Source organism: Pseudopipra pipra, chromosome 2 (genome assembly GCF_036250125.1).
Source record: "Pseudopipra pipra isolate bDixPip1 chromosome 2, bDixPip1.hap1, whole genome shotgun sequence".
Lineage (NCBI taxonomy): Eukaryota > Metazoa > Chordata > Aves > Passeriformes > Pipridae > Pseudopipra > Pseudopipra pipra.
Genome location: NC_087550.1, coordinates 38,908,881 through 38,924,826, shown reverse-complemented (window position 1 = coordinate 38,924,826; position 15,946 = coordinate 38,908,881). Strand labels below are relative to the sequence as shown.

The window sequence follows — 15,946 nt, the reverse complement described above, 5'->3', positions numbered from 1 at the left end:
GAATGAGGCATCCACATCTTCTCTGAGGCAACCTGTGCTGGTGTCTCACCCCCTTCATCATACCCAGTCCCTTTCTGCATAGGATTTACTTGTCTTTGCGAAGGTGTATATAATTTATGTTCTTGCTGATCAGAAGTATCATAGAAGGAATATATGTATTTTTGATGTTTGTGCTGAACTTAGAGGCACACTTCTAAAAGCTTGCTCGGAAATAATTCTCAGCAGTTACAGGCTGAAATGGTTTAGCCAGCTAACACCTCATTAATTTTATGACTTTTGTCTAAGGTTTTGCCAGAAGTTGTTGTAATTCTCTTCTTGAGTAACATGACTTAAGAGAAGATGTTATATAATAGCATGATCATCCTTAGGCCTGATATTCACAAAATATCTTCATAGATATGTACTTCATAGAGATCTACTTGGAGGGTTTTTTTCCTCTGGAGGGTGGAAACAGCAAAGTGAAGTGTCCTGGGTTTGAAGTACAAAGAATGTTGTATTAAATTCCCTACAACAAGGGTAAGGATACAGGTAGGAGAGCTCAGTCCTGCATAAATAGCGCATTTGTCTGCATCGGGTTAAAGCTTCAGGGCTTTACAGTATTATTCTGGCACTTTCTTTGCATCTTTGTGGTTATCTTTTTACCTGTCCTGGGTTCACTGTCCTCAGTGAGGTCAAATCGCCCTCTTCAGAAGCTGTACTTGTGCTTTCTACTTCCTGGGGAAACTGTTGCTTCCCTGCACTAGAAAAGAAATAATTTCATAGTCAAACTCTTACTGTAATGGTTGCCAAAAAAAATGGCAACTTGAAGTTTTATGTCTTTTCCTAGGCTTTCTTATATGTCACATTTTTTACATTGCAGGGATCTGAGGGTAGAGATTGCCTTGTATCATTATGGCAAATGCCATTTAATGATACTCTTTGAAGTGGCTTAAGACCTTATCACTGGTTTCACCCAAAATATTTTCCCTGCACGTTCATAGTTTAACAGATAGAGTTTGCCTGTCTCAGACGTTTCTGTTTGCAACTTCTTTACACCTTTGTTGACAGCTTCAGCTCAGCACACTGGCATACCTTCAATTCTGCTACGGATACTGTAATACCTTTCAATTGCCTAAACAGGAATCACCGGAGGGCATCTGTCTGAGTCTAAATTATGTTTAAAAACCATCTGGCATGTTGTGGGATAGTCCTAATAATAACAATGAACACTTTATCAGGAGTTGAGTCACTGTGCTTGGTTTCCAGTATAATTCTCTTATTAGTTGCATATATATATTCCATATAGCCAAGGGGTTAATGCTGCGTGCAGATACTGTATAAGACCGTTGTGCCGACAGCTCACATTTGGACTCATTTATCATTCAAAATCTGGCTGTAAAGAAACACATTTAAATAATAAAAATAATTACCAAGATGAAAGACATAGATCAGTGTTAATTGCATCCTAGACCTGTTTCCTGCTTCTGCATGGGAGAGGAATGAGGAAAGGAGTAAATGGGAATGGCAGTCACAGGAGTAAGGTGCTTTCCCTGAAGGTGCTTTTGACCTGTTGAAGGGGTCTCTTTTCATACTTAACACAGACATCCATCAGCAAGGACAATGCAGAGCTGCCTGGGCCTGAAGCATAGAAAGAAAAATGCTCCAGAAGGTCCTTGGTCTTCCTGGTTCCTCACAGGAACTCGCTTATTTTCCTGTAGGAAGAGCTCAGAGTATTTTGTGAACCTGAGTATATGTTGTTTCCTAGAACCTTAATGAGATTCAGAGATAATACTGTACTTTTGCATGTTTAAGTAGTGTTGAACTAGACCTTCAGCTAGCAGTGACTGGCACATTGCTAGTGATTTTGAACCCTTGCTGAAATCTGTCCAAACCTACCTGTGTTCTCAGATGTTTGTCAGGTGCACCCCAGCCCAGCAGTTACATGTGACCATGGTGCCTTGGCTGTCCCTCAGGTTTAGTCTGTGTTGCCTTACTGGTGTCACACAGCTGTTAGGAGGTTGTTGCTGTGAGCACAGAGCATCCTCAGTGGGGTCCTCAGCATGTTAGGCTGGTGCCAGATGTACCCGTCATGTTGCCAAAAGTATCTTAAGAGACAGCTTTAACTTTACATTGGCAAAGGCTGGGATAATGTGCAGAAGCCATGGCAGAAGCACGAGTAAATGATTTGCCTGAGATGATGCAGAAGGGCTGGTGGCAAAACGTGGAGGGAGCTCTAGTCTTCTCTGAGTTTGTGTATTGGCCCCAGGATGTTCTCCTGCTCTCCCCCACCCAAAGGCATATGAAATTGTGTGGTTTGAGGATCTTTGCTTTTGCATTGGCAGCAGAGAAGAGCTCAAGATTGACTAAACCACTGAAACTAATAAACTTCTCGTGAGCATGGAGGGGCATTAGATTAATTAGTTTGCTGAGCAGCGGAGCTGGAGCTGTGCCAACTGTCTGACAATGATAAGAGGAGGGAGCCTGAAACCAGTGGTCTTTTGGTTGTCTGCTCCTTCTTTCCATCTCAGCTCCCTGTAAATGACAGATGAGAAGAACAGAGGTAGTGAGCCAAACATATGCAACCTATGCATATACTGTGCCGAGCTGCATAATCCAGGGGTATTGTTCTCTGCGTGTGCAGGCAGCGCTTCCCAAAAGCTCCCACAGCTGACACTGAAGGGAGGCTTCACTGGTGGTTTCTGCGGAAGCTTGGTGCAGGGAGCTTTTGAAAATCCAGTTCTAAAATGCAAATACTTTCCTTCTTTGACACCCAAACAAACACAAAACACTTTCACAGCTCAGACACACTGTGGATTTTGGTTCTCCCTCCCCTTTTTTTTTCTTTTTGTTTCCTTTGCATAAAGCGATTTGCCCCTTAGTTTGCCATAGAGAAACTAATTAACAATTTCATAAAAATCTTTGGTCTTCAATGGTTGGATAATTGCTGCTTGTGTATTAAGTAGACACTGGGAATGTATGTGGGCAGACAAGTTGTGTCAGCACAAAAACTGGTGAAATTTTGATCCTTTTGTTAGCACTCTCTCTCCCTGGGAGCTGTTCAGAGCAGGGTAGACAGACAGCTCTTGGGAGCTGTTTGGGTGTAGCTTGTCCTACCTTGGGGGCAGAGAGACTAGCATGCTCCACTAAACCTTTCCAGCCTTTCTAGCTTCCTTTTCTATCAATAAAGGATGTGAATTTTTTGATGCAAAAAATATTTGGTTGAGGAAGCTGTCTGGCATGGTGCACAGGGCCATATCAGCTGCTGGTATGCCCTGGTTTAGATACTTAACACCTGTGCTAAAGGATTTGTAAACTCAGCAGAGTTTCGTACATTTACAGTGCATTTAAATACACAAAAGTCTGGGACCAGAAAGGGGAGGGAGCTAGAATGCATGGCTTCTGGAGACTTACTCTCAGACTCTGGCTCCATGGCTTCTGGAGACTTACTCTCAGACTCTGGCTCCCCCGGCTGGAGCCAGTGTGGGAGAAGGCACGGTGGGGACCCAGGGACAGGAGTCAAAGTTGTCACCCAGCAATAAAGGCTTCTACAGTATCTGCTCGCTCTTCATTGATAACTAAGTACCTCTAAGTACCTTATAAGTACCATTTCCTTATAGGTTGCTGTACAGTAAACAGGTGCTGCTCTGTAGAATGATTAAATTGTGTGATTCTTTTTTTTTTACATCCTTATAAAAAATTAAATTAATTAAGCAGTTGCAAACGTGAGGGTGAACACTTGGAAGATGAAGACTGGCCACGCAGAAGCCAGGCTGAAAGGAGTTGCAAGGGAACACATCAGGGGTCTGAGCTCATTTAAGTAATGTAAAATGTGGTTTAGAGCTAAGCCTAATTTAGCATGCCTGCAGGCTGCTGTGCACAAAGTGCTCTCAGCCTTCCCCATCATCTCCAGATCCGGATTCCTTCCCTCTGTGTGTGCTGCATCTGATGATTTATGTAGCCATGTAATGAATCCAATCATCCCTGTTACCCACCAGAAGACTCTCTCCATATTTATTAATATTTATTAATAGTTTACTGCCTCATCACTGTCTCTTATTGGCCTTTTCAGCCACCAGCACGCTTGCAACAAACGTGGGTAGAGCCCTTCCCAAATCTTCGTTTGCGAAGCCTGGCCATGCCATGACATGACATGACTGCCCCATCAGATCAGCAGATTGAGCCGTGCATCCCATGATGCCCGTCCAGCAGAATGGAGATGGCAGCAGTGTGCAGTCTGGGTTGAGAGGAGGAAGAAGAGAGGGGAACATGAGCAGCCCATTCAGCAGCAGCGTACACTTTATATCAGCTTTATTGTAATGCAAAACTGAACACAAATTCAGTGCATATATGAGGCCTTTTCATTCATAAGAATGGAAGGTTTCATAGATTTTTAGTGTGAGATTATTTTCTGCCTGGAACAGAAGCTGTGGGGCTGCAGTGGCGTGAGCAGTGTTGTTTGCACGAGTGCCACTGGCCACCCAAAATTATGTGAGTTTACCTGGCAACACTGCAGGAGTTTAGCACATTGAAAAGCTAGGTGAATAGCTGTTGAACCTTGTGCAACAAGTGTACTTGGTGGAATTATGCTATTTGATTGGCAAACCAGTGTCCTTTATTTTAAATAATTTTTTACTGTTCCTAGAGGTTCCATTTTGAAGTTTCTACTTCATAGGATGAAAGAGTTGCCAATACTCTTTAATCCTCAGAGAGGGAAGACTGACTCCCAGCAAGAGCACAGTTTTGCTGTAGTCCTTTATGTTTTTAACACTGTGCAATACTTTGCCAAACTCCAGAGAATAGAAATAAAAGTGGAACATTCTGGCCTTTTGGTGGCTGTTAATCAGCAGCAAAACAATTTTCAGACAATTAACAAATCTCCAGGCCCTTTGGAAGCTCAGATTATAGCTATTTCTAGGTTGTCACATCTAATTAATACAAGTAGTAACGGTAGTACTCCTGTTGGTATTCTGCTTTTGCCATGGCTAGGCTTGCAAGTCTGAGAGCTGATCCTTAAGTGTGTCTTTAAAGCCAGGTAAAACCTTTTTGGGTTTGGTAAGGGTGTGGGAATTAATTGGCACAGGTAGCATTTATTGCTGTACTGTGGCTTCAGGGAGTGACGTTGTACTACAGAGGATCTTTCTTTACAGTCATCTGGGGTCTTAAAAGCCTTAGTATCGAATCCTAATTTTAAGCAATTAAGGTTCTAGGAGAGGTTGCAGCATAAAAATGCTATAAAATATAGGCTTACTTTAATTGCATAGAGCTATATTAGGAAAACTGTATAAAAAAAGAAAATTGCTGTTTTGCTTTGTTATTTAGCAAATCACACTTTGTATCACCAGAGAAGTATGCTGGGAGAGTCTTTTTAATTCTCCTAAGGGTTATATGTATCCTTGAAGGAGAAAAGTTGTGTGTGATGAAGAGTTTTTATTCTGAATTTCTTCCACTGCGGTAAAGCTGTGGTTGGAGCTGTGCTGGCGTGCGTTCAGGAGTCTGTCTGTTTTCATCCCCTTGCAGCACACTAATATCTCCCATCTGAAAGCCTGAAATGGAGGCCCTTAGTTTCTGTGATTTGGGATTTGATCAAGTGTTAAGGAAACTTTTCTGTCTGACCATCCAGGAGCCACTCTGGCGCTTGCACTACCTGAGCTGAGCCCGAAGCCCCTCTGCAGTGGGTGGGTCCAGTGAGCAGATGGGTGCCCTGCTTGACTCCCTACACACCCACGCTCACACAGTCAGACAAGGCTTCTGGGTTTGCAACAGCAGAGCCTCAGTCATCTCAATCCTTAAAATAGTATAATCATGATGCAATAATAAAATAGCAGCTCGACCTGAGTGCCTTTGAGGATGGACCCAAACAAAGGAAACCCTGGGCTTTTATACCCTAACAGTCTAAGTGCACAAAAGTCTGGGGTCCTGGGCTCCTGCCTCGTCTCTGAGTGTCTGGTCACTTGGCTGGGCCACAGGTCCCTGTACCCTTCGTTGTGCAAAGAGTCCGCAGTTCACAGCCTCTTGCCTGGGGCTCCCTCCACCCAGAGCTCAACCTGAAGCTGGCACTGCAGCTGCACACCCAACTGCCTGCTCTGAATGTATTCCTCAGCACTAACCTGTGGTTAACATTGGCTCTGTCTGAGCTGAGATTTGGTAATGAATTGTCTACTCTTTGGTAATCCCTGGTAACAGCGAGTAAAACAGATTCTCTTAAAGCACTGCTGAGGGCTGAATAACTGAGATTGGAAAGGGTGGAAATAGCAAAAAATGCTTGATATGACTGTGAGTGGCTGAACTTGTGAGCTTTTGAGCCTTCTTCAGCAGAGTTTTGATACACTGTGGTGTTTCTCTTTATAGCGCTTCCACTTCGCACTCCGACCATTCTACTCACACCAAATCTGTTTCTGCTATATCATCCGACTCGATCTCCACCTCAGCAGACAACTTCTCTCCTGATTTAAGGGTATGTATGTTTTGTCTTAAAAAAAGGAAAAAAAAAATGTTGTAACCTCCTTCAGAGGATGTCTTGCTTCTGTGGGTTGGATATGGTAAAATAATGTCAGCTTTCATTAATGCTAAAATTTATGTAGCCAAATCATGAAAGGACCTGAAGTCAAACAGGTGACATTGAAGTTTAATCTCTACCATATTATCTCCTTTATAAAGTTATTTAATCTTCAAAGAGCTGACTCTGCAACCCTCACTTGGAGATGAATTTTCAAAGGAACTCCCATTTTCTTTTAGTTACTTTAAGTAAGTGAAATTCTCAACCTGTCAGTTGTATATAGTTTTTTTCCTGTTGTGTGTATATGTAAGAGATGTCCTCTCTTGAGAACTCCTGCTTGTTTGTAAACACTGAGTCCTTGGAGTGTCTTCTTTCAGAGAAAGATTGCTATCTCCAAGCTGATAAAAATAATCTTCTGTCACAATTAATTGATCTAACATTAAAAAGGTCCAAACAGGGCTCTTTTAAGTCTGTTATTAGAGTAGTTAATTATAAATTCAAAGTTCTAGTTCAGTGTCACAGAAGTTTTGAAAGCTATCTGTATGTTCCTTTTATGAAACCAAGGGGTTTGATGATATATCTTTGCTTTGAAAAAAACATCCCTGAGTATAAAACTGTTGATACTGGCACATTCTAGTAACAATCCGAGCATTTCTCGACTGTGGTTGAGAATCTTTGTAAAATTTAAACACAGTAAAATTGCATAAAAATATCTGAATACAAAGCTAATTCCTTTGACAACCATGATGATTTTTTTCCTGTGTGTTTTGTCTCAGTCATCCATAATTAATAACAGAAAGTTCATAAATTACAAGAATATGAATGTTTCTTTCTAAAGGCAGCTTATTAGCCAATTTTAAACTAGGATTTTAAACAGTAGTTTATGTGCAGTCTGTGATAGTTTACACCTTTTACCTATGGATACAAAAAGTAATCTTTCAAACCCTGAGATTAGCTCACCTGGTTACAGCATTGTGAGTTTGGTCCCTGTATGGGCCATTCACTTAAGAGTTGGACTTGATGATCCTTGTGGGTCCCTTCCAACTCAGACTACTCTGTGGTCTGTGAGCACGCCTGGGTATGGAAGTTTGTTATATGTCTAAAATTTTTCCCACTGTGAAGTTGGGGTGTTAGTTACTCCAACATACAGAAAACATAATTTTTAGACTGAGACTAAGTGATTCATTGATACAAATAAGATTCAAATACTGCTACAGCTCTTAATTGTATAATGTGTTATATATATTATATAATATTATAAAAAATTAAACTCATTTTAATTTCTTAATTTTTTACTGAAATTTGCAAATTTGGTTTTCCTTTTCTAGTTTTGATGCACAACTGATCTGCCTTTTCACAGTTTTTGCGACACTTGAGGACTACCTTTAGAAGTAGAGAACTAAGCAATATTTCCTTTTTAAAACCAAGGTTGTCTTTCCCTCCTGGTAGTTAAGATGGCTCAACATGTTTTCCTTCTAACTATGATTGCCGCTTGTGACTCTTTTCCCCCCTTTTGTCTCTTTATCTGTGTGTACTGTAATCTGGCTGGGCACGGATTCCAGCTCTCCTGAGCTTGTCTGATTCCCCATCCAACAGGGCCTCTGTACCCATTAGAAATCAAAAACAATGTCCACAGAGGAATGTTCACTTAGCTGCATGATAGATTCTTCAAGGAGAAGATGCCTATGTATTGGTTACTGGAGGCCATTAGAAGCCCATAATTCCATACTGTGCCGCAGTTCCCGTAATTTGCAGTGATTTCTTCACAGCCTGCCCTCCTTTTTTTTATTTCTAAGCAAACTGAAGTTCTGCAAATGCTGCTCCTCTTTTGTTTAGAATAGTGTTTCAGAAGAGATGGTAAAGCAGAGAATTACTTATTTAGAATAAAGGCACTGCAGGCCAAGTGTGAGCACCTGCTTCTGCTGGCAAAATGCTTATTGTTCTTCACCTGCATCAATTCTGTGTGCCCTGAATTCGACACAAGCTTCCTGTGCTTCACCTGAAAACTTATTCTTGCAGAGGTGATGTGAGTAGCTGTGATGCAGTTGTGTGTAGGTGTAAAGCTGGTTCTTACCTTTACACTCAAGTGGCTGTTTGTCAGTGATAGACCTAGAGAAGATGAATTCCTATGCTCCTGCTTGTATTAGGGTATAGGGAGAAAGGGGCAGTTTCCACTACTACATGTTGACCTTACCTCTCCTAGAGGAATTTATGCATTCATCATTGCACTCTTCGTTCCTGAGAGTGTCTCATGCTGGAGAACAAGCCTGGGAGATGAGATCAATTCTGTACCTGTGGACAGCCTCTTGTGTTGGTATTGCCAGTGCAACTGCAGACTCACAGTCTGTCCTCAAATCAGTCACTGTCGGTGCTAATGTGTTACTGTTTGCCCCCTGGGCTTCCTCTTGGAGCCTATTGCCACCCCTGATATGGAACAGTTCATATGAGTGGTGGTCAGCTGACGCTGATTTCTTTCACATCTTGAGTCAAGGACGATGGATGTCCTTTCCCTGGGCTTATCATTCTTTGTCCGACTTTCTGCGAATTAACATCTCTGTCGTGTGACAGTTCTGCAAGATTTTTAAAGTCAGTTCTGTGAGAGATTTCTCAAGGTCCTGGTTGTTCTTACTATTTTCTTTGTTCTTTATGAGATGTGGCCTTGCCTTTGATATTACAGATGAGGTCATACCAATAACTGATACAGTGGCTCGAGCTTGTTCTCTGTTACAGCTCTCTCCTTACATGCCTGAATGTCTTGTGTAGATTTGATTGTCACAAGACAGAACGAACTCCCAACTCTTGACAGGTACTGAGATTTGAGCTAAGCACCTCATTACTTTGGGACAAAAAGAAGTCCCACATTGTTCCTGGAAGAATGTAAGAGAATAAGCCCTGAAGAGGGAACTAATGCATTTTGTGATAACTCTGTGGTATGGCAGGCAAGTGCCTGGGCTACACGTTGTTCTCACAGGAAGGTGTTGCATCAGTTAGCTTTAAGGGGCTGAAAATAAGCTTTTCAAGATTTTGACGTGGATCTACCAGTTATGGGATTATGCTCTCAATGTATATTAAATTTTTTCCTGCTAGAATGAATTGCTACATGGATCCATCATCACTCCTACCTCTTTTTGGTCTCTGCCTCTGCGTGTGCATTGGCTCAAATTTAGGAATTAAATTTCTGTGACAATGGAAAAACACTTTGTCATGGCTACAATTAGCACTCTCTTTTTCTGTGGGGAATTTTTAGAAGAATAGTAGGCGTCCATTGGGAGGAGAGAACCAGGGGAAGGACCCACCTAATTTCTTGCAGTCTGTGCCTGCAGTTTTCTTTTGGAGTGCAATTAACACTCTGTGTGTGTGCATGCATGTGTGTAATGAGGTAAATGAGGCAACCATGGGGGATTCCTACTGAGTACATGAGCAGTATTTTTCCTAAACTTTTCTCCAAAGTATTTAATAATAACCTTTATGAAGGTTTTTGTGGTTTGTTTGTTTGTTTGTTTGTTTTCTAATGTATATTGAGCATTTTAGTATCTGGAACTAAGATTAAATTGCCTTTCCACTAGAAAATTTATAGAATTTTCACTTCATAAACTAACTCTATGTAACTTTTGGCTCCTTCAGTTAGTTTCATAGGAAAAAAAAAGAATGGAAAAAAATCCCCAGCCCCCAGCAGAAAAACAACAAAGCATTATTAGGTTCTCCCTCCACCCCTTTCCTGATCTCAAATCTGAAGCTCTTTAGGATTGATTTAGGGAATATACTTTTTGAGGGAATTTTTAGCAAATACACTGCCATGTGTTTTAACATAAGTTATAGATCAGGCAAGAACAGAACTGAAATAGTTGGAATTGAAAATGGAGTTGGAAATTCACAGATACTTTGTAATTTGGGCTGAGATGTTAAAAACACCTTAAAGCCAATATTGCCAAAAGGATTGAGGTGTATAAATAGCTATTACAGATCTGGGAACTTGATGGTTAATAAAATACAGTGAGTTTCTTGCTCCTAAGTCCTATAAGGTAGTATTTTCTCCTGTGCATATGGGGAGATGTGTCCATGCATTTTATAGTACTTAAGTCTTCTTGCTGATGTTCTAACTCCTATCCATAGGGATTTTCATTTTGAATTAGTTGTTGCTGTATAGGATAATGCCTGAAGTTTACTACGTTCAAGTCTTCGGCGTAGTCCTCATGAAAGGATTGGATCCTGCTCATTTGCAGTGGAGAAGCAGTGGATGTGGCCAGCAGAGCCTGCTGCCACTTCCCTTATGAACAGTACCTTTGCCTGATAATTTGTTAAGGCCCATTGTGTTTGCTTTTGGATTGTATACAGCAAAAACTTAAACCGGAGGACAGAAACTTGTGTGGGGTTTTTTTATATTGCTTTTTGCATCTAGTCCATTCTCTGGACAGGGGAAATCAGTACAGCAGACCCGTATGTCACCTGCTTAGTTTGTAGCCTTCAGAAAAAGTGGTTCAAATATTTGTTCTTAACTGTGCTGTTTGGGACCACTAAAACATTCTCCCCTTTGAGGGCAACATTGAGATCCACAATTCCTTATGTTCCAATGAAGTTCAGAAAAAATGCTGTACAAGCACATGACCCATCCTTCATGACTGTTTGCTCCCTCTATACTAATTTTCTTCTTTTGAACAATCGGTGGATTTGCAGTGGGTTTATATAAGACATGCAGGAGCATTATTGTAGCATTCCCAGGACTTGAAGGTTAGAAATGGGAAGAAACAGACTGGCTGGTGTAACCTTAATTTGTTATCTGTTGTGTATATGGTCACACAACATGCCCATATGGTTTATTTTGTAAGATACATAATTGGTGCGTGACAAAAGGTATATGAAGGAGTATTTTCCTTCCAAGATAGTAAATAGATGCCATTGTCATCTCCTTAGGTTTCATGGATGAAATCTCTTTAGGCAAGTATGCATTCAAGCTACCCAACCACAATTCCTTTGTACTGAATGGAAGGAAGTAGGTCATTTATGATCTGATTTGTTTCAACTTTAAGGAATTGCCCATGCTAGGTGAGAATGTCATGGAGCTGAGCTAGAGAAGTCCTTGGTGCAGATGTTGGGAACATTATTAGAGGGGCAACAAGTGATTTCTCAGCTTTAGCTGTGCTCCAGTAAAGATGCAGTTTTGTCTGTTTTGAAAACCTACTGTGTTTCTCTTCTGTTTATGGAGATCAGGGTAATGTCTCTCAGATTCTCTGACTTCTAAAATTGAGGTAAATCCTGTCCCTCAGGTGATGTTGGGCAGGATTAACTGAAATGCCAGTCACTGACCTTGACACCTTTGTGTTACTTTGTTCTAGTTTTAGCGCAAAGTAGCTTAGACTAGTTTTGTGTAGAACATGTATATTGTTAGTAAAAAAACATATTGAAGAAAGATGTGATCCCCCCCTCCATCCTTTGCTGTAAATCACTAAAAGTAGCCTCAGAGAGCTTTTCCATTACTATCTCCCTGCCAACGCAGGAAGTGTGTCAGGCTTTGGTTATGTGTAACACATGTTCAACAAGAGCTGGGTTTAGAGAGTGACATAACGTTTTAAACTCTAAGCACTCGTTTAAGCAATGTTTTTTAGTTTTGCTTTTAAGGGACTTTTCAGTTAGTGAATGATGCTAGCTTGGAAGCACTAAATCATGACAAAACCTCTGCTGAAGCACCTCCATGGTAGTTGAAGATTTTCCGCCCTGCCAGTCAGCTCCATCCCTTTCTTAATGATACATGGGGATAAATATTCCTATTTCAGACTGGCCCTTGTCTCTTTGCCTGGGACTGCCGGTTAGCAGACTAGTTCATAGCAAATGCAAAGATGTCTTCTGCGTTGTGAGCTTTCCTTCCCAGTGCACTGGACTGTGACTGCTATTAAGTTACAGACCAAATTGCACAAGCCACCAGATGGTGAAGATAATTGACCTGTGGTCGAAAAAGACTTGGCTAGATGTGAACTGGTGATACAGCAGCGAAATTAAATAAACAGTTCATCTTTTTACTGTCACTATGTGAAGATTTGGCTGTATCTTTCTCTGCAGCATTACTTTGGGCTTAGTTATATTCACATGTGGAGGTGCACTTCACGTTTTTGTGGGTGTACTGGAGTAGAACCTATGCAGGCAGAAGCCCTTACCTGTTCTGCTGTAGTATTTCCACAGGTCCCTTTGCACACAGAAATGAAATCCAAGGGACAAATCCAAGAACAGGCAATAGTGCCTGTTTACACTGTTTTACACTATTGAAGGTATGAAGCAGAAGGATTTAAAGGGCAGCAGAAGAGAAGTAAGAAAGTCTTATAGGGACAAATATTTTAACTATCTTGAAATTCCGATTTTGATTGTATGAATTGTGCATGTGTGCCTGTGGGAAGTGGGCTTCCTTTGTTTGGAGCATTAAGCTGTTGATGAACAAAGGCACAAATGACTGGTTCTGGAAAATGAATGATGCTCTTGTCCACAAGTGTGGTCATACCAGGACAGCCCTGTCAGTGACTGCAATTTAGCCCCTGCCATTGCGATGCTTTTCTAAGACTCCAGTTTATAGTAAATGCTATATATTTCATAAGAATTGCAATAATTTTCATTTTAAAATGTCCCAAGAGATGGAAAATCTTGGTCCCATCCTTGCACCAGTAAGTCCTTTCTTCACCTCCCCCTTTCAAGGAAACAAACCCACAGAGTAGCCAACCTCTGGGTTGCAAAATATTGATTTCATACAAGTTAGATAGGGGGGAAAAGCCCAATGCAGTCAGTTTTCTGTCTCCTTTATGTGGGAATAATACTCCTTAAGTTCTCATCTATTTAGAAGAGAGCAGAGATGGCAAACGTTGCTAGTTTTTCTTATACAGAGGTACCTAAATGCTTGAATATGGAGTAATGCACAGTGAAAGAAATCTCTGGAAGCGTTTATGATTGCCATCTATTAGGAACAGTGAAACTAAGAGAATAAGCAAATGGCCTTCATATGTTCCTCAAAAATATTTTCATCTCTTCCTAATCAACTGCAGTGTTTCTCCTAGCTACAAAGTGCAAGAATTTTCCTTTTGTTGAGTAAAACCAGGTAAGAGGTGGCTTCCCTCCCCTCTGTTAGTTACAGTTTTGTAGATTGAAGGACAAGTCAGGCAGGAATGAACAAGCATGGTATTTAAAAGGAGCAGAAGGATTTGTGGCTGCATGCAATATCCACCAAGATTTGATTTTCTGTAGATATTTTTGCATGGAATGAAATATCCTTGTTCCCCTCTGTATGATTGTTTGTTTATTATAAATATATAATTACCTGTATCTTGAATCCTTATCGTACATATCACAAAACTCCAAAGTGAAATTCCTGGTAATGGAGACAGTATTCTGTGACTTATTTTAGTTGGTAGAATTTATAACTCTGTCTTTGGTCAGAGCGTTTTTCTGTTACTTAAGAGTGATGATATTAACTTCATTGAAGTAGTTTAATGGTTTCCTTGAAACTTTTAGTCTTTTTTTTCATGTATAAATTGTTTGCTAAGCAAAATTCAGTAAAAATAAAGGGTAGAGTCAGGCTAATGTGCTGTCCAAAGTTTTTGAGCAGCCTGTGGAGAACAGAGGCGTTACAGTTTGAGATGTATGTAGAACCCTTGGCACTGAAGAAGATTCTGTGTTAAAAAATGTTGGACTTGTCTGAATAGATGATGTCTGCAGCACGGTGCCAGAGAGTGTTGATGTGTTGAGTCAATGACAACCTTCTGTCAGAGCCTAATGAGAGAATTGTCTTGAGCCACCAAGCCATACAAACTGGAAGAGACAAACCAGCCATGGTTGAATGAGTGGCCCTCAACAATGTGTTCCTTTGAGCTTCTAAGCCTTGCCTTGTACTTGTGCAGTGAGGGCCCAGGAGATTCGCCAGCCCAGAGAGGCTGTTCTTCATCACTGGATATTCGGATCTGAGTGGAGAAGTACATTGTGGAAAAAATAAAGCAGAAAACCCCGGGGAAACACTATATGGTGGCTACTTCCTCCTGCAGAGGAGTCCCTTTATATTACTCTGGTGACTGTATTTTTTTTTTAAATACATCAATTTTCAGCTTCTTTTTAAAGATTTTCAGGACAGTGGTAAGTAAGCAAGTGATTTCTCAAGCTTTTTTGTACTTTCTCCATATATGATAGGTAGAGATCACAGTTTGTGGTTTGGTTTTTTTAGTTGTTTCAGGAAAGCATAGTTAAAAGGCAGTTGCAGTGTACATTGTATGTTATTATTGTCTTTAGAGAAGTGTAATAGGTGATTTGATGTCAGAACATTTTTTGATAACTTAAATACCTCTTGTGTTGTTTTTTAACCGAGCTAAGAAGCCTTCTTTGGCCAGTTGCTCTCTTAGGAGCTGAATAGGCTTGATGTGGTCTTTGGACAGTACATTTGATTCTTTGTGTACTATTCTGAAATGATCCATTTGTCCATGGTGTTTTGTCTTTTCCCCTTTGAACTTCTAATATCTCAAAAGAATAAGACACAAAGCATTTCCCTGCAATTAGTGTCTCGAGGCTCTGAATGCCTCTAACACAGTTTTTCAGCTCATCTGATCATAATCCTCAGAAAAGTCCCTGTGCCTCAGCCAGGCAGATACTACTGATTTTTCCTCTAGTCTTTCTGCTGTGGTATTCTTAATGATTTGAAAATAATCAACGAAGTCCATTTACTTGCTCAATTTATGTTTTATTGCATTTCCAGTAGAATACTTAGCACATAAATCTTCTCAAAGTACACTTGAAATAGCCATAAATGGCAGCTGAAAATCTCCTCAAAGTAGCACAGTATTTTCAGTCAAGTAAGTATGGCTTCTGTTCTGCGGTCCTGCTAATTGAGCATTGAGAAGACAGACGCATCTAAGCAGTAAAATGTGCCCTTTTTCCTGTTCTAAGAAATGTTCCATTTATAGAAGAAACCAATGCACATATGAAAAACTGACCTAAAGAAGCATACTAATCTTGTTTCTGCACAGATTTGTGTCAGTTCTGCAGCTTCTGTCAATGTCAGTTGGACAGAATTGGACCTCTGTCGGGATTTTTTTCTGACGTGAATGCAAAGAGGTTCTGTATCTGTTTGTTTCAGACATTTTTACAGCATCATTGGGATAATGATAAATCTTGATACACCTGCCATAATGACGTTGTCCTTTGTTGATTGATGAAAAGAGCTATCAGGAAAGGGCTGGAGTGGAAGGGGAGTTCAGAGGAAGGAACAGGTGAACATGGTTTGAGACCCCCCCCCAAAAGGCATTTAAAGGAGAGAAGCATTCGTTATGTAAGTGTATATGTTTTGCTGTGGATTTACAAACAAAATAAATTAATGAATGAATGAATGAAATATGTAAAAGTAATCCTATGGCTAAGTCTTTCCAGGAAGGCTGACTTCTCTCATAGTTCTTTGAGTCAGCAGACAAGAGCCAGCTCTGACTCAAAAGCTGTCTTTTATGCTACAGCTAA

The 15,946-nt window shown here is 40.6% G+C and overlaps 1 protein-coding gene across 2 annotated transcripts in view; it reads left to right on the top strand.

Moving 5' to 3' along the window:
• MTMR2 (myotubularin related protein 2) overlaps window positions 1-15,946 on the top strand; it is a 64,640-nt gene that overhangs the window by 16,228 nt on the left and 32,466 nt on the right. For both annotated transcript variants that reach the window (XM_064645122.1, XM_064645123.1), the window contains exon 2: window positions 6,328-6,433. In XM_064645122.1, the coding sequence (XP_064501192.1) occupies window positions 6,328-6,433 (106 nt within the window). The remainder of the gene's footprint in view (window positions 1-6,327; window positions 6,434-15,946) is intronic.